Genomic DNA, 24,865 nt, shown 5'->3' on the forward strand with positions numbered 1-24,865 from the left:
ATTGGTCCGGTCTGTGTGCCTTCAATCTAAGACCAGTGTCTTGGAGAAACCTGTAACAAAGATCTGCCTGCTGCTGGAGGCTACATTGTAGGATTGTGGACATTTATTCTTGCTTTTTCTCTTTCTATCCTGTCATCTTTCTGTTAGTTTCTCTTCCAGACAGTTGATCGGGACAGAAGGACAGAAGACAGAAGAATCTGTAGTACAGTTAGGATACAGGAAGATAGTATAGCTCCCTAGAAATAGTGGCCGGAGTGCTGGAGCTATTCATTGTTTTGCAACATTTATTGATTAAATATCTATTATTTATTCAGTTGCTGTTTTGTTTGAATAATGTGATTACAACATTAGTATCATATGTTTTGAAGGTACGGGGTAACTTGGGCAGGTCAGGTGAATTTACATATATGGGTGGGCAGGCACCGGAAGGTGTTTAGGGTTTTTTACCAGGGTAAGAGAGGCTGCAGACACTATTGTTCTTTGTTTGCTTGCTAAATGTTAAAATAAATTGCACTAAATGTGATGCTTGCCTGGACAATGAACTCATTTTTCCCTACGTAAGATTTGTTGCCTAGGTACTTCAGCGGCTGTTTGATTTTGATTTAGTTAATTTTTCTTTTGCTTTTTATTATTTCATTTGACAAATCACCACTAAAGGGAGAGAGAAAGGAGCTGTAGCAAGACTGAAAGAGGACAATCCCGAGTGAAACAGAAAAAGGAAAATTCAAGCTTTTGCTCCCTTTATTTTATTTTTCTGAATTTAAGCTCCTTATTTGAACTGCACAATTTTCACATTTTATTTATCTTCTGTTATTATCAAATGCAGCCCTACTTTTATTTAGTTAATGAGAGAACATTATAAATATCTGCAGCCATACATGTGTTCAGTTCTATGTTTCATGACAATAAATTTTGATAAAACTGAATTCATTTGATTTGACAGTCAGGTATTGATTACATGCCGATGTTGATACAACCACTAGGCTACCTAAATATATATGACACAAAGTAGTTAGACATTATGATCTTCTGGACCTTTGCCTCAAGAAATTTTCTCTAACTGGACCTCTTGAATTGTTGAATACCCCTGGCCTAGAGCCTACAATGCCTTCTACCACTGAGTATTTGTTGTCAGTGGTCAGTATTTGTTGTTAAGATTCCTTAGCAGCCTTAACATTCATTTATTATGACTAAAGTGGTGGTCTTTTCTTTTCTTTTCTTCTTAAAGGCTTTTCTCACCATCAGTGAATTACAGTAGAAGCAGTAGCTGTCAAAATCCTGGTTTGGGGAAATTTTGCTTAACGTATGTGTTCTCGCGAGAGCGACTGTCTGTACTATGTTTACAAGCAGTATTTATTAGCAGCAGTCTCCCCCTGCTGTCACTGCTGTACGGGCCGGCTGGGCGAGTGTGTAGAAACCCGGCTGCTGCTGGGAGGAGGCATTCCCGACATTTTCGTCTCTGACGGTCTGACGGAGACACAATTTCATTCTCCCACGATCACCAGTCTTGTGTCGTTGTTTGCTGTCCAAGTTGAACGAGGAAAGGAAGACGTAAGCAAGGAAATCATCGGCTCGGGTTTAACCAGGTAAGACATAAACACTGGTACCGAGCCTTTATTGGAAGCTATTCCACAGCTGATATGAAATGACATGATCATTACACGGTAAAAATCATAGCCCGACGCTCGTCAGCAGTCGCTCTGGATTTGCTTTCACCCATTCTTCACACTGAGAGTTGCAGACCCATTTAGCTCGTGCAGTTTAAAAGCTATTTATCTCGTGCATGACTGATGTAATGTCCTTTAATATATGCTACATCAACGGTAGCCATGGTTACTTGCCATTTCCCCGGCTCCACAGAACCAGTACCAGGTCAGACTGTGACACTTAATGTGCTATTCTCTGCCGTGGTTAAAGCGTCACGCCAAATTCCCTTTAGTATACGAGCAATTTAAGGTTCCCTTGCTTATCACCAAATCTACATAGCCCGTGTAATATAGATGGGTAACAACTCTGAATCGACAGCAGCAGTGTGTCTGTCGGCATAAATGAAACTCCTTCAAGAATGATTAGCTTTAGTGGAATTATATTGTAGCCTGATGACGCTGCTGCCTACAACCTTGTGAAGTGACCGTCTTGCAAAAGTGCATTTAGTTACACACAAACGCGCAGGTGCATGTGTTTTCCGACAAACAGACACACGAAAGAAGTAATTAAATGTGCGTTTTTTTCTGTTTTCTCCGAGGCTGGCGATTAAACACGGCAGGATAGGTGTTAAATTCTAGCTGGACGACACACCGTGGAAATCGATGTGTGACGCGCCTCGGTGGCGAGACGCATGTGGCCGCTGTGTGTTGTTGGTGTCTCCTTTCGTTAGTCACGTTCACTTTGTCTCTATGTCTCTTACACACACTAAATCATACAGGCAGTATTGCGTTGAGGAGGCCTTTCCTGTAAAAAACATCAACATGCTGTTGTTGGTTAAACGCTTTAACCTCAGCTCCTTATAATACTGAGGCCTTTCCAGTACAGTTCTAACAATATTATGAATGTATGGCCAACCTGTAATACCGTACTGTACAACAGACAACAATTATCTCAATACAGTAGCTGTGTTCTCTCTGTTTCATCTCTCAGACACTGAAATAGCTCTTTGTGTGATGGCAGATCAGATCTTCACCTGTGCTGCATATTGCATAACCAGTGCTTTCAGTGATGCTGCATGCTGGCTGAAGTCAGTGGATAGATGAAGCTGAAGAGAAGCTAGTTGATGATATATGAGTGTGTGTGTGTGTGTGTGTGTGTGTGTGTGTGTGTGTGTGTGTGGTTAAATGAATATATCTCTGATTCCTGCCTCTGTGCTGCAGCAGTTAACTGTAGCCTGAATTATTTGCTTCCATAAATTATAACAGTAAATGCAGTTTTGGCAGCTGGCCGTGCACATTCCATATATGGATTTCACTGGGTGACTGCCAAAGTGTTATCAGTGCTGCAGGTTTTGATCATTTAATACAAGTCGTATTTGTATGCAATCTCTGTACAAGGCATAATATCTGTAAATGGTATCTGACTCTGCATTTAGTAGTTCCACTCTATGGTTCTGCATTACACTGATTTGCTAATTTGACAAGCTTAGAGGATTAAAAGATAAGGCTAGAGTGATAATATTTTTTCCTTATTGTCAACAATTCCCACAAAAAAGCAAAACCAATACTGTATTGTTCCGTCTCTCAATACTTGACTTCTCCACCCTGTCTGTGGTGCCCACCCTCAAGCTCATTGGTTCCTACTGAAGAGAGGAGATCATAAATATATAGTTTATTTTTTTCCAAGTCTCACTTATTTCCTAAAACAGCTGACACTCTAGTCCTTAGCAAACATTGCTCAAACAGGAGCAGATAGTACATTTGTTGAGGACTATTTTCAGATGCAGATTAACCCACATTTCATTCGTAGGTATTTCTGGCAGCATGACAGTGTTGTGAATCTGGGACTGAGTCAAAATAAACTATCATGATTGCTTTCATGGCAATGAAGGACAATGTCACCCAGTGCAACAGTGGGGCTCGTTGATGTGTTTTTAATAGTCTGTGGTAAAGGTTTTTATGGGTATACTCTGTAGAATAGGTTCACAATTTTTCTAGCCTGTCTTCAACAATAGTCAGGTGTCCATTGAAGATTGACACAGATTTTGCTCCTGTAATCATCCTCCAGGGCTTCAAAAAGATCCCTTCCTAATGCTCTTTCAGTGTAAGTGAGGGTGGACACAGTCCACAGTCCTTGTTCCATGCAGACATGAGTCAGTCAGATGAAGTAGATATCTTTCAAAGTTTCTGTCTTTTTAGTACAAACTTTCTCCTTTGCGTTTCAGTGTATCAGTGTTTAGCCTCAGTGGAAGGATACTTGGAATTTTATTCTAAAAAGACTTTACTTTGGGAAAGTTAAAGTCGTTGTAGCAAGACTTGATGTGGGTCCTCAGAGCTGAAATTATATTAATTCTAATCAGGTCTGATAGGGCCCTGTTATACTACTGTATATCTCTGGTCAATGTGTCAATAATTATGCCTGAGTATTAGAACAAACTATCAGCTGTTTCATCATCAACACATGAGGGGGTTTTAAGGCAGATGGAGATTGAAAAAAGTGGAAGGTATTACTACTTTTTTATTGGTGGAGCACCAACCTGGTGCCAGTGTTATGGTTCTCTCTCTGTTTGCATCAGATCAGGTCCTTTCCTTTTTTTTTTCTTTTTTTTTCTTTTTTTGGAAAATTAGGGTTTGGGTTAGTTGACATTAATAAAAATTAAAAATATCACTAGACTTATTCTTATTATGTCCATTGAAAAGAATGAAATGTGGCAACAGCTAACCCTCACCCAATTCCAATATTTTTGTGATTAATTTAATCTGAACTTGTTTATGAAAGACTTGACATCATCATCTACAGGCCTGGAGGAAGGCTTACCCTATTTCAGTAACCCTAGTTGTTTTATTATCATTCTTTACCCTCCTCAATACATTTTCTCATTTATTGTGTATCATCACTATCTGATATGACATATCGCATTAGGCTGTTTTTTTACATAGTGACCTTGAGATGTAAAAAAAACCCCACCTCAGGTTATAGTATTTGTTCCATACCTGTAGCTAGTGTAGCCTCTTTTTGTTTGTTTTTATATATACAAAAATAGCCATTAAAAGGCTGTTAAGCAACAACACTGGCTCTCTGTTTCTTTTCTTGCTAACCAATACCATGTGCATAGCTAAACCAACAATCAATGTATCCTACTAGCCTCAAGCCTGATACACAGTATCTTATTCCTCTGTGCCGTAGAGCCCCATTCTCATTTAAAACTATTAAACACACATCAATGACCCACACTGTTGCACTAGGTGACATGTTCCGCCATTACCAAGTATAGTTTGACTCAATCCCACATACCCTGCCCCATCCAGCTTTCCCAAATATCCACAGGCATGTCCAAACTATTCCATAAAGGGCCGTGTGGCTGCACGACCAATCAAGAGGTCTCCTAATCATCAGCTGAAGACTGAGATCAGCTGATAAAATGGGTCCAGCCTGCTGTGCTCCTCCTTGGTTGGAATGAAGACCTGCATCCACACGGCCCTTCATGGAATAGTTTGGACATGCCTGCACTGTAGCACCAAATGTGTGTCTAGTTGTTTTATGTGATTATTTAGCTGTTTTTTTAATGAAATTATATATTTGTGAGGTGTTTTTGAAGATTTACATTTTCAGTGTAAACCAATTGGCTTGAAGTTCTTAAGAGCCACTTACCTGACCAGACTAAAAGTAGTTTTTTTTTCTTTTCATGGAAGTTGTTGAGAATAAGAAAAAAATATATAGATTAGGCATATAGAAATATGCTTTAAGGCTATAATTTACTTTTGGTGAATAAAGTTATTTTTGTAGTCTTGCTGAAAAATACAACACATCTCTTGCTGCCTTTTGACAGAAAGAGAAATGCTTCCACTTTATTATACTGAAATGGAAACAGGTTGGAACAGTATGAGTTTTTTTTATAAAGACCCTTAGAGGAATAAAAACAGACGTGTTTTTGGTTAAACAAATGCTTTATCATATTTTCACAAGATGTGTCCTAACAGACATGAAACTTGATACACATTTGTTTTGTTTTTTTTAAATAGCGCAATTGTTGTGAAACTGAATACAAAGATAGCATTCATGACATCAGTAGTTAACATTTCAAACCCATGCATCTCATTAGTTTTACATCGCCACATCTTTTCAATCCCTAGCTACTTGGTGACAAATATAGTACTTCAAACTGGTGCTACCCTCAAGCTCGAGGTCTTAATGTTTGTCTGTTAGCATCTAACTGATGTGTGTGTACGTTGGTAAGTGTCAGGGCTTACCAAATTGCTTAATAATGAAATTTAAAAAAGTTGTTTGTTTTTGCTAATGAGCCTCCTGAATTAATCAAAGGTGATTGAGCTAGATGTGTTCCAGAAAGGAACCTAAGAAAAGCTTGACTTTAGTCCTGGTCTCAACAGAAAATGGTACAATGACACTAATCCTTGCGTCTTTATGAAATAGGCCGAGTTGGGCTAGCTGTTGAACTGCAGTAGCTGGTTAGCCATGCTGGTCAGTCACAGTAGCTCCCAGAACTGTTTACTTTGCCTGTGTTGCCTGTATATAATCAACCTGTTAATAGCCAACTGTTAGATTTAGGCTGGATTTAGTTGGGGATGACAGTCATGTTTACCGACCCGGCTGTAGTGTGTGATTATGCTCCAGCAGCCTTAAAGTTAAGCTAGCTATCCATCAGTAGTAATCAATATTTAATTTTCTTATGTGCCTCAAATCGTCAAATGGAGGCTTAGGTTATACAGTTGTTTCAAGTTTATTATTCGGCATAATTAATGACAGAAGCTACGTTCCTCATTTCAAAATTTCCATTCAGGTTTTGCAATTCGTATTTGCAAATATAAAAATAGGTAGATAGAAACATGAAACATTAATCATTATTATTATGATTTAAAGTTTCTGGCATTTTTTCACAGTGGATCAGTTTGAAACATTACAGCGAGTAATAGAACAAGAAGGAGCAGCTGCAGTGAGCTATTAGATGAAGAGCTGAAGGCGACCGGCTACAATCCTCAGCAAGGCAGCAAACTCCTTTCAGTTTCACTGTGTGCTGCTGTCTGCAGACTTAGACATTGTGCAACATAAAATCAGATCATGTTCGCTCACAGATTGATGGCAAAAGGCCAATTATTGACTGCCTTTATGAATATGACTGTACTTTGCTTTGTTGCCCCCAGAATTATCTGACCTGTTGTATCAAACTGTAATTGCTGTTACCACCAGTGTAGCCAAATCCAGGCCTGAAACCGTTCAGGCTGCCGCTTCAAATCTAATTTGTACTGTAGTGTTGTTTTATTGTGGTATATAATAAGTGAGGAAGAATTGCTGAAATGCGACTCTCTTGTTCTCTTTGCCTGCTCCAAGCACCAACATTGATAGATATGCGTCAGAATCCAAGTGAAGGGTTGCTTGACCAGGTTTTTGCTGGCAATGGCTCACTTGACCACAGTGGTCTGAACTAAACATGCCACAGCCTGGTGAGTGAGTTTGTGCCTATAGGGAGGGGCAAAAGCGCACCAGGCCAGGTAAATCATGCGAAGGACTTTTAACACAAGACAAAATAAGAGGTTCATTGTGGGACAGAAAGTGGCACAATCGTTTCACCTGAATTAAAACAAATTTTATCAATCACCCAGCCCTGTTTAGGGATGTAACAATATATCTAATCTTGTGATATCGCATTGAAAATATGGCTCAATGCCGACGGTGATGCTATCTACCGTAACATTATGTGGTTATTTGCTATTCCTCCTTGTCAAAAATTGTATTATTTTTGTTTGAACAGCAGATGGTGCAATCATAGTAGTCAAGAAGACAGACTTCCATCATCCTTTGCCTGCAAGCCAAACACTGCTAAAAAAAAAAAAAAAACCGAAAAAACGAGAAAATGACGGATGAACGTGTTAAAGAGAGTTTTAGAGCTGGTGTATGGCAGCGTTTCAAGAACTGATAATGACGAGAAGGAAACTGACAAATGCAAAACAATTAGCAAATACCGTCGGATGATGGTCAACTAGAGTACGGGACACACATCAAACATGAGGAGCCATTTGGCATCCAGAAAAGCTCAAATCATAACTACAACATACTGTGAGGAAAACATTTCAGCCAGGCCAGAGGAGCCTAAAGAAAGAGAAAGACAGAGCCCCACTTCCCCATAACAGTCAGAGAGCTGAAAAAGGAAGAAGATACAGTACATCTGTGAATACATAGCCAAGGACTTAAGGCTGTTTTGTGTGGTTGACAACGATGGATTTTGGAAGTTAGTAAACATGGTGCCGTATGTGAAGTATATAATCCCATCAGTGTGTACCAAGAGAGAAAAGCTAAGGTGTCACAGAGCCTCAAAGAAGCATCTCAATAACCACAGATGGATGGACTCCACGAGCTACCCAGACCTATATTACAGTCATAGCTCATATTATGACCAGCGAATGGGAGCTTTACATGAAGAATAACAAGAATCATCAGGGTACTGCTGTTGTTACAGACAATGCAGAAAGTATGAATGTAGCGGAGAGAGAGGGGCGTACTGTCCCCACACAGAAAATGTTTTGCACACACAAACAGGTTTGAACGTAGGCCATGCCAGCCGTCTTGGTTGAGTGAAGCGTGTAGCAGCATTTTTCACTGCAGCTCAACTGCAACAGCTGTGCTGACCACAGAACAGAGGCTGTTAAACCTGCCAGTACATAAACTGATTGTGGATGTGGTCACCTGATGGAACAGCTCTTTAATTATTTTATAAAAGGACTGCTACTGACTGCTGCATTGCTTTTGTTTTTGAAACTGTATATGGTCCAATCATTCATTGCCAAAGAGAGTTAATGCAGAATTTTTGAAAGAAGGAAAGCAGAAGCACGTTAAAAAACAAATGTATATGCTTAAAAAATGTTGTAGACACTGATTTATTAATTTTTTAAGGTTATTTTTTCAAGTCATTTTCTTTTTTCTGTCTATTTTTAAATATTGCAATAAATCTTGAATCATGGAGTTTTTATTGAGGTATTATCGTGCCATGAGTTTTTAGTTTTGTTTCATCCCTACTTGTTAGTCGTAAATTAGTTTTTGTGGAACAGGGTACCATTAGCCCTAGAACAGAAAATGCAGAGTATCCCTAAAATTTAATTTAACGGATCATGTGGACATACAAGCAACCTGAAAATGTTGCCCCATCTCACTTGACATTCAGAAGGGGAAGATTGATCCCCTGAAACTTCAAGAAAACAGGACACTGAACACAGGCTCTGTCCTCAGAGTGTCACATTGATGCAATATAGTGCTCTCAATAACCCAAAATAGAAGGACTCTGTAGTAAACTGTTGAGTGTTTATTATCCAGGTAACAGTGCTCTCATATTCTTTTCTATTCTTGTCCATCCCATTCTGAGCCCCACTCAGTATATTCCTAGTACTGCACGTTTGTGTGTGTGTGTGTGTGTGTGTTGGTTCATGTCCTGTAATCACAGTGTTGTGTGAAACATCAGGGGGCTAAACTGGAGAATTCCAGTGATTCCCCTGCTGCCAATCTATCAGCCATGAAGGTACTGTGTATGTCAGAGTTTGTGTCAGAGTAGCTATTCCACTTGACTAATCTGACTATTCCACCTTTTCCAGTGTTACTCAGAATGACTTTATTTGTTTGATTCTTTTAGTACCAATATTTTGCCTTTATTCAAAGAACTGAAAATAATAATAGCTCATAAGGGCAATATTAATGATAAAATCTTGAGTCTTAGGTCATGGTAAATGTAGTTGTATACTGTATTACAATATTTATATCTTGTGATATTTTTCTGCATTTCTGGAAATGAAATAGAGAAACAGTTGGGTGAAGTGGCAACGCTTTTGGCTGTTTTTGATTAATCAGTAATCTAAACACCTGACAAATTAAAGTACTTCTTTATGTTCATGCTGACAGTCCTCAGTCCTGTAAATGAAACACTGAAATAAAACAGTCCTTACAGATCTGCATCATCACCCAAAATGGTCTAATACAATAATGTTACATACATTATTGAATACATACTTCTTTATAAACAGTATGGCAAAATCTGACAGGTAGAGTTTATATTGTCTCACAGTATAAATCATATTGCCCAACTCAAAGATCATGTGATCTGTATTAAATTGCATGGTAATGAGGGAGGGAGGGACGGAGGGTGAGAAATGGAGTGAGACAGAGAGAGATGTGTTTGTTTTTTAATGTAAATATGCTTTACAATGTATGGTATCTTTCAAATGAAACACTCTACTATTAGCCAAGGCGGAAATTCAGGATGATGTTTCAGGATATGTTACAAGCCAAACTTGTACACAGTACAGATTCTCAAAATGATTGTCTGATTATATACCCCTGCCCTGAGTAGAGATATGCATGGAAATACAATAATCTGTGGTGATTTTAATGCCTAGAGTGGTACTCTTTCAGTGCATTCACAGTTAAACAGCCAATAATGCATGCATGCAAAATTATATCAAATATTCGAACGTAATCACCAACTCACAAAGTAAAATTAAAATTCTACTTGGCCTTTAACAGAGAATACATGGCAAACTAAGGAAAACATTGTAGAGACAATGTGCAGACTGAGTAGACACAACCTGGCCATAGAAACAGAGAGAGAGAGAGAAAGTAAGGCCATGCTTGTTTGATGCACAGTGTGGGTATATGCATTATTAATTAAAATTATTAACAAATGAATTGGCAATAAATGTACTGTGCTTTTCTACACACAGGTGAGCTATTCCAAAACATTTCTAGTTTATACAGTAAGATACCGTCATTTGTAGCACAACTACAACTACATGGTATAACTAAGAGAATGGAGTATTTTTGTATGGTAAATGACTTAAATGAGTAACTGATAATTAGGATAGTTGCTGATTCATTGTTATGTTTATTATCGCTGTCCGCAAGGTAGCCTTAATCACTAAGTAATTATTTGCCATCAGCTTCTGTTAGTTTTCTTCTTTTTGCCTGTGCTTCTGCATCATCCAGTCTTCCCTCCATCTCTGTACTGATGAGCAACAGTATCAGTCAGTAATAATGTGAGCATCTGAACCTTTTACCTCTCCTATTTTGACGTTCAAGTTTTGTCTTGTAGCTTCTTTTATCTTTTCCATGTGATTTGAACATTGTTTCTATTTATAGCTTTTTTGACCACATGCAATTCTTCAGTGGATCTCATAATGCAATAAAGCTACACCTGGTTGATCAAAGATCTGTACTGTATTTAAATGTGCTTTCAGAAATCTGTACACAAATTCTCAGTATACTATTTCTAGAAAAGGACTGATTTTCAAATTCATTGATAGATACAGAGCAATGAGAAATGAGCTCTGTCCAACCATTTAGTTTGTCCTTCTTTCAAACTTCTACCAACAGTTTATACATGGTTTTGCCTCCCATGACTTTTAACCTATTTTTATCAATTTTAATAGTTCACCAGAGCAGTCTTTAGAATAAGGAAAAAGTGTCAGTGCAAGGACATTGGAATGTGTGGCTGACAGTGTCCATTACAGTGTGCATTAAACTTTCAGGTGTTGAGTACCTGACATATCTAACTCCCAAACAAGAGAACAGGTGTGCACTATTAATGAGGTGTAACCCTGCGTGATGAGCACTGCTCAGCATCGAAAGAGGTCTCGTGCACTGCTAGCTTCTTTAAAAGCCAAAATAGGGAAACATTGTCCATCTATTTGTAACATCTCCCACACAGAAAGAATTTGGGAGAGTGCACAGTATGTGAGTGCCCAGGTTCATCAGGGACAAAGATTCAGTGAGACCTGGCTTGGCTTGGCCTGTGGGTCTCCAGACAAGGCCTGTGGGTCTGGCGAGGAGCCTCTGGGTTGACTGGAGTCAGAAAGCAGCACCCCTGCTGACCAGGGGAACAGGCCCCTGTCCTACTTCTTCCTTTGGTAGGAATAGCTGTTAATGTTTAGTACACTCTCAATGTCACTACACAAGACATGGAGCTTGGCTATAAGAGCAAAGCTGAGCCTGAAGGCATCTAGCATCTACCGCAAATTCTGGTGTTCAACTCGGTCAAAAGCCTTCTCTTGATCTATGGAAATCAGACCAAGTTCACAGCCTAATGAACTGATCTTTCCCTGAGATTCAGCTGATGGAAAGGCTCTGCTGTCAGCTCCTCTGACCGACTCTCACAGGCTTTCTCCAGCCATGATCAAAACAAATGCCCCTTAGTGTGAGACACAGCATGAGACCTGCAGCATCAACTGGAACTTCACCTCCTCATCACGCTTTCTAAAAAAACTTGTCTCTTTATAGACACAACATTTTTTAGATGAGGAGATGTACAGCTCATGGAGATAATCTTTATTGGAGACACTAACTGTCTGTGTCTCACCAGCACTTTTTCCAGGAACAGGGACACGTTAGAATTATTGACCTTTACAGCAGGGCTTACTAGTGATGACATGGGGGCAAAATTATTTTTAATCACTACTCCCCTTCACAATCTCAAGCAGCTGATTCTCTTTGTCTGTACAGTCTAGAAAAATCACAGCAGCACTGTCCATTCTGTATGACAGTCTCACAGTCTCACGGACAGCTCGACTACACTCAACCGAACACATGGCAGCCCGAGAAAGTTTGATGGCATGTCGGCATGTGTAAGTAGGGGCCTCCACCTGCAGTCATGCTGTCAAGACGTCCTCCAAAAAACAGTTTCCTCAAACAACATGGCAAAAACTACGCAAAAAGTGAAACAAGTAGAAAAACAAGCAAAAAAGATGAGAAAAACTTACACAGTCTGACAAGCTCTGAGCAGCACTCTCCAAGCTCACTCCCAGCATGCACTCAGACAGAGAGAAAGAAAAATAACTAAAGGATGGTTCAGGGCTCACCTGAGCCAGTCCCAACTGTAAGCTTTATCAAAGAGGAAAGTGTTAGGCCTACTCTAAAATATGGAGAGGATACATGCCTCCCTAACCTGAACTGGGAGCCGGTCCTACAGGAGAGGAGCTGGAAGGTTCTGACTTCCATTCTACTTTGTGGGAGTTTAGAAACCACAAGTAAGCCTGCACGCTGGAAGCACAGCATTCAACTGGTGTAATAAAGACCTATGAGCTCTTTAAGATACAGTGGTTTTATAATGGTCATTAAAGGCCTTGCAGGCGAGGAGAGGGATTTAAATTGCTCTCTGGATTTACAGGGAGCCAGTGCAGAGAAGCTAATATGGTAGAAATATCACCTCTTTACCCAGTTCTTGTCAGTTCATGTGCTACAGCATTCTGGATCAGCTGGAGAGTCTGTAGTGACTTATTGGGGCAGTGTCTTCAATACACTGACACTGACTGCTCTGACTGGTGTTTTATCCTGTGAGATACATGACTTGCACCCGCCCCCAATGAAACCAATCCTCCTGTGAACTTCATACACAAATTCCTCAGTCTAATTTGAGAAGTGACACGCTTTCTCCCACCCAGTCCCAGGCCCCTCCACTGTCTCCCGCTGCCCTCTCTTATTTCCTCACCCACTGGAAGTCCTTTTCCCTCCTCCTCTCTGTCTGTTTTGTATTCATGTATTCATCCTTCCCTCATCTTTTCTCAGGGATCACCTGCAGTTGTTGTCACAAGCTGACAGGCTGATACTACTGTAGATTGGTGAATTGTTCAACATTTTTGGAAATACCCATATTTGCTTTCTTTCCAAGAGTTACACTAGAGAATCAAAGACAATTTCATTTCTGTATCCAAAATCACTCCCTATTTACTATACAGTGCGTTGTATTTACTGTCTGCCATTTCATTTGAGAGTCCTACTCAGTGTGTAAATGAATTCATAATATAGTGCCCTCAAAAATTCAGAATGGAATGAAACATTAGTGGCCATGGCATGTGTGTTTTTGTGGCCAGAGGCATTATGTTTTCAGATTGTTTGTCCGTCTGTCCGTCCCATTGTCATGAATGTCATATCTCAAGAATGTCTTGAGGGAATCTATTGTTCACTCAAGGATGAAATGATTAGATTATAATGGTCAAAGGTCAAGGTCATATTAGTCCATGTATCTTGGACGCAATATGTCTCGAGTGCCTTTTGGGAATTTCTCCAAATTTGGCACAATGTTCACTTGGACTCAAAGATCAAATGTTTAGATTTTGGTAGTCAAAGGTCACTGATGGCAAAAAACACATTTTTGGCCATAACTCAAGAATTCATACGCTAGTTACGACAAAATTTCACAAAAAAGTCTCATAGGATAAAATAATAATGAGGTGATAACATTTTATATTCAAAAGGTGAAAGGTTAACTTCAGTGTAACATCATAATGTTCTGCAAAAAGAGCTCTAGTCATTATTCAATGCCATAGTTCTGGAGCAGATGGGAAGATTGTGACCATACTTCACTCTTTGTCAGATACTGAATTGGTGACGCTAATCTTGGGTGCCCACAGTGAAACTTTGGTGATTCTATAGATCATCTGTGTTGCCAGTTTGAAAATGTGTGGGAAGCATTCACGTTTCAGAATTTGTAGCTTCTATGCAGCAACATCTATATTTCAAGCATTGTGGTCCACCACAAGCTCATTGGCTTTGCTGTTATCAAGCATTAGGCGAATGTCGTTGAACCATTTGGTGAAGCTCTTCAATTAGTCCTCTGTACTCTTCTGTAAAAGTAGTCTGTAAGTGAAGACAGCATGTTTCGTAGTGGAAAGTATTCACTGGAATCATACATGTCAGTATAGTGAAAGCTTTTATATCACCAAAAAAGACACTTAATACCTTTTATTAAATTCCTTGAAAGTCTTCACTGTATATGTGATTCTGGATAGACAGATGTAAACTACACTTTAACCGCAAGGCTGGCTTATAGAGGTGAAAATTACCATTGTGTGCCCATAACTTTGTAGTAATGATGAGGATTTTTTTAAGTCAACAAAATCTCAATTTGCTGCTCAACTGTTGAGTGCCTGTTTCATAGGGAGCAGTGAATGGATAAGACGACAGAGCCTGTGTGTTAAGTACAAGCTGGAGTCAGGATGTGGTTAGCCTAGCTTAGCATAAAGACTGGACACAGGGTGAAGCAGCAACCTTGCTCTGTCCAAAGTTCTACCTGTCTGTCTGTGGCTTATGTATCCAGTATGCTGCTGGAACTATTTCTTGTGAACAACAGTCAAGTGCACTGATTGTGTGCTTCCTGAAGTCTTGCCATGATAGTGAGGTTGCCTGTACAGAGACGAGGGATGTACTCCAATCTGAATATGTTATTATGGAAAGCACAAATATTCTGATTCAAACAGATATTTCTTCAAGTCAGTTCATATCATTATGGATGAACACAAGATGAAAATGCCCATTCTTAACTGTAAATGTCCCTTCCTCCTTTCAGTCAGACCTGACATATTAGAAAATCCCTTGTGTTCTGTAAGCAGGGGTTCAGCACTGTTTTCCTAAAAGTAAAAGTAATTGTACATCTTGAAAGAAAGTGCTTTCTGAAATGTACTGTTGGTCTTTTGTCCGTGCTTGCCACCTGTTTCCACTTCCAGCACCATTCAGCCACAACGTAAAAACATGTTCAAGAGTTCTCTTTCATATCGGGTCCCATCTCAAGGTTAGCTATACATTTGATGGACGACACTGTCTGTTCTTCCAGTTTGGGGTTTGAATCTGATCTGTCTGCCATACACCAACTTGCTGCCATGAACTCTCAGAAACACAGTGGCATACCTCATTTTGTGTTTGGTTATAAATGTGCAACAATGCCTGGAGACACGTCTCCCACCTGTTAGGTTGGAGGCTGCTGTTTATGTTTTGCAATGTATGGTTGTCATAGTGACAGGATTAGCTCAGGGGTGCTGTAAGGGATAGGGGGCAGCTGTGTGCGCCCGTGTGTGTGTATCGATACTATTTCTGAACACACTCCATCTCAGTTGTATAGAGACTCTATTTTGGTGATGTCACCTTTCTCTGTCCCTCACTCATACTGCACATTCAAACAAACAAAGTGATATTATTATTGATGGACTTGTTTTCCAACATGGACGGTGTGAGTAAAGCGAAAGAGGAGACTGATTATCTTTCTCCTTGTCTTAACTGAGTTACACAGACACCTCACATATGCTCATGTATAGAACAGGCCTAGCAACTTCATTGTATTAACTTGAACTTAACCAAGCAAATGTCTCAAAATATTAACATTACTATCACCTTACTGTACATCCACGGCAAACGTTATCCAACTTATATATTCACTAAAATATGTCTGTGTAGCCATCTTATTCGTATCTTACACTGAGTTTACTGAAGGCCATTACTGATATTTTTGTGCAGCTTGTGCTGATATTCAGTTTTCATTTAGGGATGATACTGCAAGCAAACTGCAGGTGTTTGTTTTTATAGCTCAAACATTACCGGCAATGACCCCTAGGACGAAATTTATGGTGGTAAGACCCTATAAATCGCAGCCATTACAGACCACCAACAACAACCATGGCAGTATCCCCAACTGTTTTCGTATTGCTTCATAAATCAAGTGTGTATGTTAATTCATATTTGGTGATAAACAGCAAAATTGAATAAAACCAAATGTGGAATTTAGAATTATTAGTGTCTGAACGGTGGAGGTGTTTGTACAAGGCTTTTATTGTGAAGCATCTGCTGGAGATCATCCTGAGGAGTACTCAGTTTATGAAAACAGTTGTTTAATGTTTGTGTGTCTCTGGAGAAGTTGTATTTTTAAAAATAACCCTTATGATGTCATCCTGATGTCATTAGGGTTATCTCAGATTGGCCTTGGAGACAAATGTACTGCAGTAGTTTGAAAGATGTGGGTGTTAACCAGACATAGAGGGTCTGATGAAAGAAATGTTTGGAGTTTCTTGCAAGTCTCTAATATGAACTGTGTGGAAGTGCAGTATTAAATCAATGGGAGGAAGTTTCCCTTAAACCAGGGATATGCGTTAGTCACAAATGCCAAGTCAGGTCTTTGAATGTGATTTTAGTATGATCTCATGATCACTTTTTATTAAGGCACAGTTGGTTGATTAATTGACCTGTCAGCTGAAACAAAAATAATCACCAAAAAGGGTTTGGCGATACGAATGTAGAATTGTGTCCACTGGTAGAGGTCTGGCAATACCATTTCCACTGCAGGAATTATCCATTTGTGTTTCTGCTGTATACTCGGGGCAGGCATGCTAGGAAATCAGGGCTGGACTTTGTGACAACTAGCCACTAGGTTTTGGTAACCAGGCTTCATTTGGCTCATTTCAGCTCCACCCACACTCCACCTCTTTGCCCATTTGAAAAAAGCAGAACTCTTCAAAATCAATGGCAGGGAAAGTCCAACCAACCCTTGAAGCCAAACGCTGCAAAAGCACAAGGTGAAGTCACTGGGAACAAAGACAATCTGGCAGAGACATGGAGCTAGTGGGGGTATATACACACAGGGAAGGGAAGGAGGGTAATCAGCGGCAGGTGAGTAAGTGGCCTCAGGTGGGGTTGATGAGAGGCGGGAAAACACAGGAAACTGAAATGACGAAAGAGGTAGAGTAACAAAAATAAAACAGGAAACAACATGACAGGATCCAGAATGTCACAACAAGCTTGTTTGTGGAGTTGTTAACCACACCTCATGGTTTTCTTCATGTGAAGGAGTTTGCTCAGTTGTCATCACTGTGACCTGGGAATAGAACTCTATGAAGAAACAAACAAACTAGACGGCTTTGTTTTAAGATATAACATATACAAGGATTTCTTCCAGAGTTTTATAGTGTTGATGCCTCAACCCACCTGAAATAAAAAGTAACTAATGTAAGTACAAATTGCTACAACTGCATGTATTATTAAGTACTCTTCATGACTTATTAAGCTTCAGGGATCAGTGGAGCTTCATCACACAGCAAAGGCCATATATAGAATCAGTGATGAGACTGTTTGAAGGTACAATGTGTGCATAAGATATGACCCGAACTTTAAAACATCCAAAACATGAACGTTTTTTTTTTTTTTTATTACAAAACACACTTCATATTCACAGGCACACTTCATTCCAACAAAACAAAACTCCCCAACACCTTCTTGTCTTTGCACCATTACAACAATCCCCACTGCTGATGCCCGCCCTTCCTCTTGCTCCCCTCCTACTTGATGCCTCTCCAAAAAGGCCATTCGCGATGTAATATATAATTGTATTGCTGTACTGCTGGGACACCACCTCCACTGACTATACCCTGACCTTGTTTTAGCACCACTGCAAATTTTCGCTTGTGCTGAAGAAATACAGTATCCATTTCTAATTGTCAGATTGCCATCAAATTCTTTAATTGATTCATGTATCTAAGAGGATGAATCCTGTTAATGACTCCAGGAGTTTAATGTGATTTGAAACTGAATGAAGACGATTTGATTGTGGGGTCTAAGAGATATGTGTTCAATACCACACATGTAAAAAATCCTATATAATTTGGATTTTGGTTGCCTGCCTGTCTGAACAAATCTGTGACTCTACCATGATGACACTTCCAGACGTCCTACTTCCTCTGTTCTCTTATCTTTCCTTGTCTGATTTGTCCCTCACTCTTCCAGTCTGTTCTCTATCACTCTCTTTTACCGTAATAACATTACTCTCTCTCTCTCTCTCTCGCTCTCTCTCTCTCTCTCTCTCTCTGTAGAGTTCAGGGGAAGCAGAGCAGACCCTACCCTCCCTTATAGGCGAGGGAATAACAACCACTGCTCCAGCCACACCATTTCTGCCTCCATCATGCAGACCTCTGTCCTTCTCCTGCTTTCCTCAATCCTCCTCCTGTTTCTCCTCATCCCCACCTGCTCCTCCCAGAGCGAGGCAGACCTCATCGTTCAGACACGTACCGGTCGTGTCCGTGGCATCCGCCTGCCGGTGCCCGACCGCAGCTATGTCACTTCTTTTCTGGGCATCCCCTTTGCTGAGCCACCCGTAGGGAAGCGCCGTTTCCGTCGTGCTGAGCCCAAGCGTCCATGGACAGGGGTGTATGAGGCCAATGCCTACCCCAATGCCTGCTACCAGTTTGTGGACACGTCATTCCCCGGTTTCCAGGGAAGTGAGATGTGGAACCCCAACAGAGAGATGAGTGAAGACTGCCTGTACCTCAATGTATGGGTGCCCTCCTCACCAAGACCACACAATCTCACTGTCATGGTGTGGATCTACGGTGGAGGTACTTGGTCACGAGTTATCCCGAATGATTCAGAATATGAATAGATTAGATGTGACTCATTCTTCCAGCGAGGACATTGGGTCAGCAGTGCATAGCAAACACATGACAATAGGTGGGAAGAAATGCACAAAGTAAAATTATACTGCATTTTTTGTAAATGGTCATTAGTAATGTATAAGATAGTGTTGTAGGCACATTTTTTTAAATCCCTCACAAGGCTTTATTTTATGCAGACACGTACTTCATTATACTTGCTTCTATTATAATAGAACCTGCATCATCTTGGCCAATGATTTTGCATCTACTGGAGAGATTTGGCCAAATTTCAGGTTATGTAGTTAATATAGGGAAAAGTGATAATGTAACCCAGACTTTGATAGTGTCTCTCAGTCTGATACCTTTTCAAAATATGCATCCTTGAATTATAAACAACATGGTGTTTTATACAGCAAAGCTGCCATCTGTTATCAGAGATTGTGGTATAATGGGGTAATACTTTACTGTAATATTTAACATTTCCAGGATTCTACAGTGGTTCTTCTTCTCTGGACGTGTATGATGGCCGTTACCTAGCTCACAGTGAGACAGTAATTGTAGTTTCCATGAACTACCGGATTGGTGCCTTTGGTTTCCTCGCTCTGCATGGCTCCTCCGAGGCTCCTGGCAATGTGGGTCTGCTGGACCAGAGGATGGCGCTGCAGTGGGTGCAAGACAACATCCATTTCTTTGGAGGAAACCCCAAACAGGTTAGGTTGTCACTGTTATGTTGTATTGTTTCTATGCAGTTAATTGCAAGCTCATTTTGATCCTGATCTCCCTACGTACTCTCTTTTTACCCTTTTAACAGGTGACTATCTTTGGTGAGAGTGCTGGTGGGGCTTCAGTAGGATTCCACCTCTTGTCTCCAGAGAGCCGGCCCACCTTCACCAGGGCAATCCTCCAGAGCGGGGTCCCCAACTGTCCCTGGGCCTCAGTTAGCCCTGCTGAGGCCCGCAGACGGGCCACGCTGCTGGGCAAGCTGGTTGGCTGCAATGGAGGCAATGACACCGAGCTGGTGGACTGTCTGCGCGGTAAAACTCCACAGGAGCTCATCGACCAGGAGTGGCAGGTAATGCGGACTAAGCCAGTAAACCGTATGTAAGTTCACTTTCTTCTCCTTTAGGCCGTGACACACAGGGAGTTTCAGAAGGGAATGCAGTTGGTCACTTCTGCAAACTTCCATTACAAGATCATCAGTGGTTTTCTATGTTTTACCCATGTAGATCCCTACATAAGTAGTTTTACCCATGTTGCTTTAGTTTGACCAGTTGTAGGCATTCATCGTAAAATTCCGATTGCATCTGTTTTGTGAAGCTATACTTTAAAAGCTATTAAAAATACATTAGTGAGCCATAATGGAGCACCAGGTAACATGTTCATTCATTTATCATCAACACTGTGTCAAAATAAACTGCTTGAGTCTCAAACGTGGAATAATCCACTGTTTGAAATAGTTCCCAACAAATTAACTATTTGCTCCTGTTTGAATAAAAACTGTTTTAGGAAATTACTGAGCCATTTTAAAAAAATGAAGCTATGTATTTGTAAACCATTCTTTTGCATCTTCAATAGGAATCAATGGGCTTGAGGTTGAGTGTCAGAGATATGTAAGTCATATGTAGTATGTAGTAGTAGTAGTAGTCATATGTAGTCAGACAGGATTGAGAAGCAGACTAATACATTGTTGGTTTGGGTCTTTTCCTGAGAATTACTGTCCATTAGAAATAAATTATCCTTTAAATTCTGAGGTTTGGGGTTTCAAAAACAATTTCTATGTATTATTGTACAGTAAAAATTTATAGATAAATCAGCCAGACAGGAATATCTGTTAATATCTGTCTGACAAATCCATCCATCCATCCATTTTCTTACGCTTATCCGGGGCCGGGTCGGGGGGCAGCAGTCTAAGCAGGGATGCCCAGACTTCCCCCTCCCCAGACACTTCCTCCAGCTCTTCGGGGGACCCCGAGGCGTTCCCAGGCCAGCCAAGCGACTAGTCCCTCCACTCCTGGGTCTTCCCTGGGGCCTCTTCCCAGTGGGGCATGCCCAGAACACCCTCCCAGGAACGCGTCCAGGAGGCATCCGATAAAGATGCCCAAGCCACCTCAGCTGGCTCTTCTCAAAGTGGAAGACTCTGAGCTCCTCTCAAGTGCTCCTCACCTCCTCATCTCTAAGGGAGCGTCCCGCCACCCTGCAGAGAAAACTCACCGCTTCTATCCGAGATCTCGTTCTTTCGGTCATGACCCAAAGTTCATGACCATAGATGAGGGTAGGAACGTAGATTGAGCTTTGCCTTTCGGCTCAGCTCCTTCTTCACCATGACCGACCGGTACAACGACCGCAGTACTGCTGCCGGCGCACCGATCCGCCTGCCAATCTTATGCTCCATCCTTCCCTCACTCGTGAACAAGGCCCCTAAGATACTTGAACTCCTCAAACCCGAAGGGGGCAAGTCACCCTTTTCCGGTCAAGAACCATGGCTTCAGACTTGGAGGTGTTGATTATCATCCCAGCTGCTTCACACTCGGCTGCAAACCGCCATCACATGCTAGAGGTCCTGGTACGAAGAAGACAACAGGACAACATCATCCACAAAAAGCAGAGATGAGATCCTGTGGTCCCCAAACCAGACTCCCTCCGGCCCTTGTCTGCGCCTAGAAATTCTGTCCATAAAAATAATGAACAGAACCGGTAACAAAGGGCAGCCCTGCCGGAGTCCAACATGCACTAGGAATAAGTCTGACTTACTGTGTAAACCAAGCTCCTGCTCTGGTCATACAGAGACCGGACGGCCCGTAGTAAAGGGCCCCGGACTCCATACTCCCGAAGCATCTCCCACGGAATGCCACAAGGGACACGGTCGAAAGCCTTCTCCAAATCCACAAAACACATGTGGACTGGTTGGGCAAACTCCCACGAACCCTCGAACACCCTGCGGAGGGTGTAGAGCTGGTCCAATGTTCCACGACCAGGACCAAACCGCATTGCTCCTCCTGAATCCGAGGTTCGACTATCGGCCGAATTCTCCTCTCCGGTACCCTGGAATAGACTTTACCAGGGAGGCTGAGGAGTGGGATCCCTCTGTAGTTGGAGCACACCCTCTGGTCCCCCTTCTTAAATAGAGGGACCACCACCCCAGTCTGCCAGACCCTGGGCACTGTCCCCAACTGCCACGTAATGTTGAGAGTGTCAGCGTGTCAGCCCCTCTCTTCACCAGAGTGTCCAAGACATACGGCCAAAGGTCAGATGACACGACCACGGAGTCGATCATTGACCTCTGGCCTAGAGTGTCCTGGTGTCACGTGCACTGGTGGACACCCTTATGCTTGAACATGGTCTTCGTTATGGACAAACTGTGAGTAGCACAGAAGTCCAATAACGGAACACCGCTCGGGTTCAGATCAGGGAGGCCGTTCCTCCCAATCACGCCCCTCCAGGTAACACTATCGCTGCCCATGTGAGCATTGAAGTCCCCCAGTAGAACGGTGGAGTCCCCAGTAGGAGCACCTCCCACGGACTCCAAGAAGGGTGGGTACTCTACACAGTTGTTCGGCCCATAGGCCGAAACAACAGTGAGGCACCCTTTCCCAACCCGAAGGCGTAAGGCAGCGACCCTCTCGTTCACCGGAGAAAACTTGAACATATGGGTACCCACATAGGTGGGTATCTATAAGCAAGCCCACACCAGCCCGCTGCCTCTCACCGCGGGCAACTCCAGAGTAGAAGAAAGTCCAGCCTCTCTCAAGGAGTTGGGTTCCAGAATCCAGACTGCGAAGGCCCGGCCACCAGGCACTTGCCTGCGAGCCCCAACCCCAGGTGTCTGACAAATATTGTCATAAATCAGTCCCGCTTCACAGAATTGCCCACAATGTTCTAATATAGTCATATATATATATATATATATATATATATATATATATATATATATATATATATATATATATATATATATATATATATAATGAATAGATTAGTATTAATAGAATGGCAAAATCTCTGACACTTGACATGATTTAAGACCCATGGCACATACCAGATGTACTGTGGTGTAAATGAAATGAAGTGCTGGCTTGAATGAAGTAGATTTTGTGGTGATATTTTAATAGATTTCTTGTTAAGTACATTCAGTTACACTGACATTTAACTTCCCATTTCAGTCATGTGGCATTTGGTCTGTTATGTGTTTGCATGTCACAGCCATTTCACAGTCACTCAAATGAACTCAGCAGTACATTTGACCCTGTCACCCTGTTCTGAGCAGGTTCTGCCATGGTCAGCCCTCTTCCGGTTTTCATTTGTCCCTGTTGTGGATGGCGAGGTTCTGCCTGACACTCCCGAGGCCATGCTCAACTCTGGCAACTTTAAAGACACTCAGATCCTTCTTGGGGTCAACCAGGATGAAGGCACATATTTCCTGCTGTACGGAGCACCAGGCTTCAGCAAGGACAATGAAAGCCTCATTGCCAGAGAGGACTTCTTAGAAGGTGAAGATCAGCGGATATACACACAAAACATGCCATAAAATTCTGTTCTGCTGAAATTTGACCTTTTTTGAAATAGAATTTGTGGTGTCCTCTGCAAAAGTAAAGCAAAGTTGTGCAAAGCTCATTAAAAATGGACCATAGATTGATCCTGTCATCGCAAAGAAAGATGGCTTAGTGTGGCAGTGTGTGTTTTTTTTAACTTAATGATTAAGATGATCGGATTCAAAAAGATGTGGATGGCATCACATGAAACAATTAGGCCACCGCAAAACAGAAAGTGAACCAGTTGTTTCTAAACAGTTTATATTACTGCAGAAACTGACAGTTCTCCATTATCCTTCTGTTAATGTGACCAATCAGAGAGAATTGTAGAACTCACCACTCTCGGATTCAACCAAACAATTACAGCCATGATTGTACATTATAACTCTAAAATATTAAAAACTGCACCTAAAAACTTAACTATTCTAGGTGTCAAGCTGAGTGTACCACATGCTAACGATATCGGCCTGGAGGCAGTGGTGCTGCAGTATACTGACTGGATGGATGAAAATAACGGGCTGAAGAACCGCGATGCCTTAGACGACATTGTCGGCGACCATAACGTCATATGCCCACTGGCTCACTTTGCTCGCTCTTATGCCCAGCACAACTCCCTCAAGGCTAACATGGGAGGAGCCAGCTCTGGGATGACGAACAGTGGAGGAAACTCACAAGGTAAGATTACACCCAGATGTCACCATTGGAGGAATATGTTTTCATTGTGAGGAGAAATTGTGAAGCCTCCAAGCTACTTTTGGGACAGTTTAAGTTGTGCTGTCCTCTCTAGATGAGCTGATGCATCAGCTGGGTTCATGTATCAACCCCATCTTGGCCTTGTTTATACAGCTAAATACAGCTACTTTGCAGAGTGATGTTAATTCACTCTGCAAAATCATATTTGACTTCGCAGAGGGAAGGTGCTTTTATAAATTAAATATTGGCTATTATGATGAATGATAATGTACAACATATACAGTTTTGTATGCATGTATGGTTTGTATGCATCATGGTTTGCAACAACTAGCAAACTAGCCAGTCTCAGTTTTTGGTGTTTTGGTGTTAGATTGATTGCATTTTATAGATACAAATAAAAGTATTAAATTCAATTAATAGGAAATTACTCAATATATGTTGCAGTAATTTCTAAATGACTGCAACATACATGATTAATGACTTCTTTACCAAACGTTTTAGCAGAATCTACAGAGAGTGGTGCAGTATACAAAAAATAAGCACTTGTCCTTTTCTCCTGCTGATCCTCAAGGAGGTGTCTACCTCTACCTATTCGACCACCGAGCCTCCAACCTGGCCTGGCCAGAGTGGATGGGTGTGATCCACGGCTATGAGATTGAGTTTGTCTTTGGCCTTCCACTGGAGAAGAGACTCAACTACACCTTAGAGGAGGAGAAACTGAGCAGACGCATGATGAGATACTGGGCCAACTTTGCACGCACTGGGTGAGAGAACAGACCTTATTGATTAATTTGCCCAGCTACAGAGTAGATGAGGTGG

General features: G+C 41.4%; 1 protein-coding gene across 1 annotated transcript in view; it reads left to right on the forward strand.

The window, feature by feature from the left end:
- Positions 1-1,423: 1,423 nt before the first annotated feature.
- ache (acetylcholinesterase) overlaps positions 1,424-24,865 on the forward strand; it is a 30,693-nt gene continuing 7,251 nt past the window's right edge. The window contains exons 1-7 of the mRNA XM_041964907.1: positions 1,424-1,586; positions 18,267-18,788; positions 19,311-19,534; positions 19,636-19,896; positions 23,089-23,311; positions 23,783-24,028; positions 24,618-24,810. Of these exons, the coding sequence (XP_041820841.1) occupies positions 18,356-18,788; positions 19,311-19,534; positions 19,636-19,896; positions 23,089-23,311; positions 23,783-24,028; positions 24,618-24,810 (1,580 nt within the window). The 5' untranslated portion in view covers positions 1,424-1,586; positions 18,267-18,355. The remainder of the gene's footprint in view (positions 1,587-18,266; positions 18,789-19,310; positions 19,535-19,635; positions 19,897-23,088; positions 23,312-23,782; positions 24,029-24,617; positions 24,811-24,865) is intronic.

Source organism: Chelmon rostratus, chromosome 23 (assembly GCF_017976325.1).
Source record: "Chelmon rostratus isolate fCheRos1 chromosome 23, fCheRos1.pri, whole genome shotgun sequence".
Taxonomy (NCBI): domain Eukaryota; kingdom Metazoa; phylum Chordata; class Actinopteri; order Chaetodontiformes; family Chaetodontidae; genus Chelmon; species Chelmon rostratus.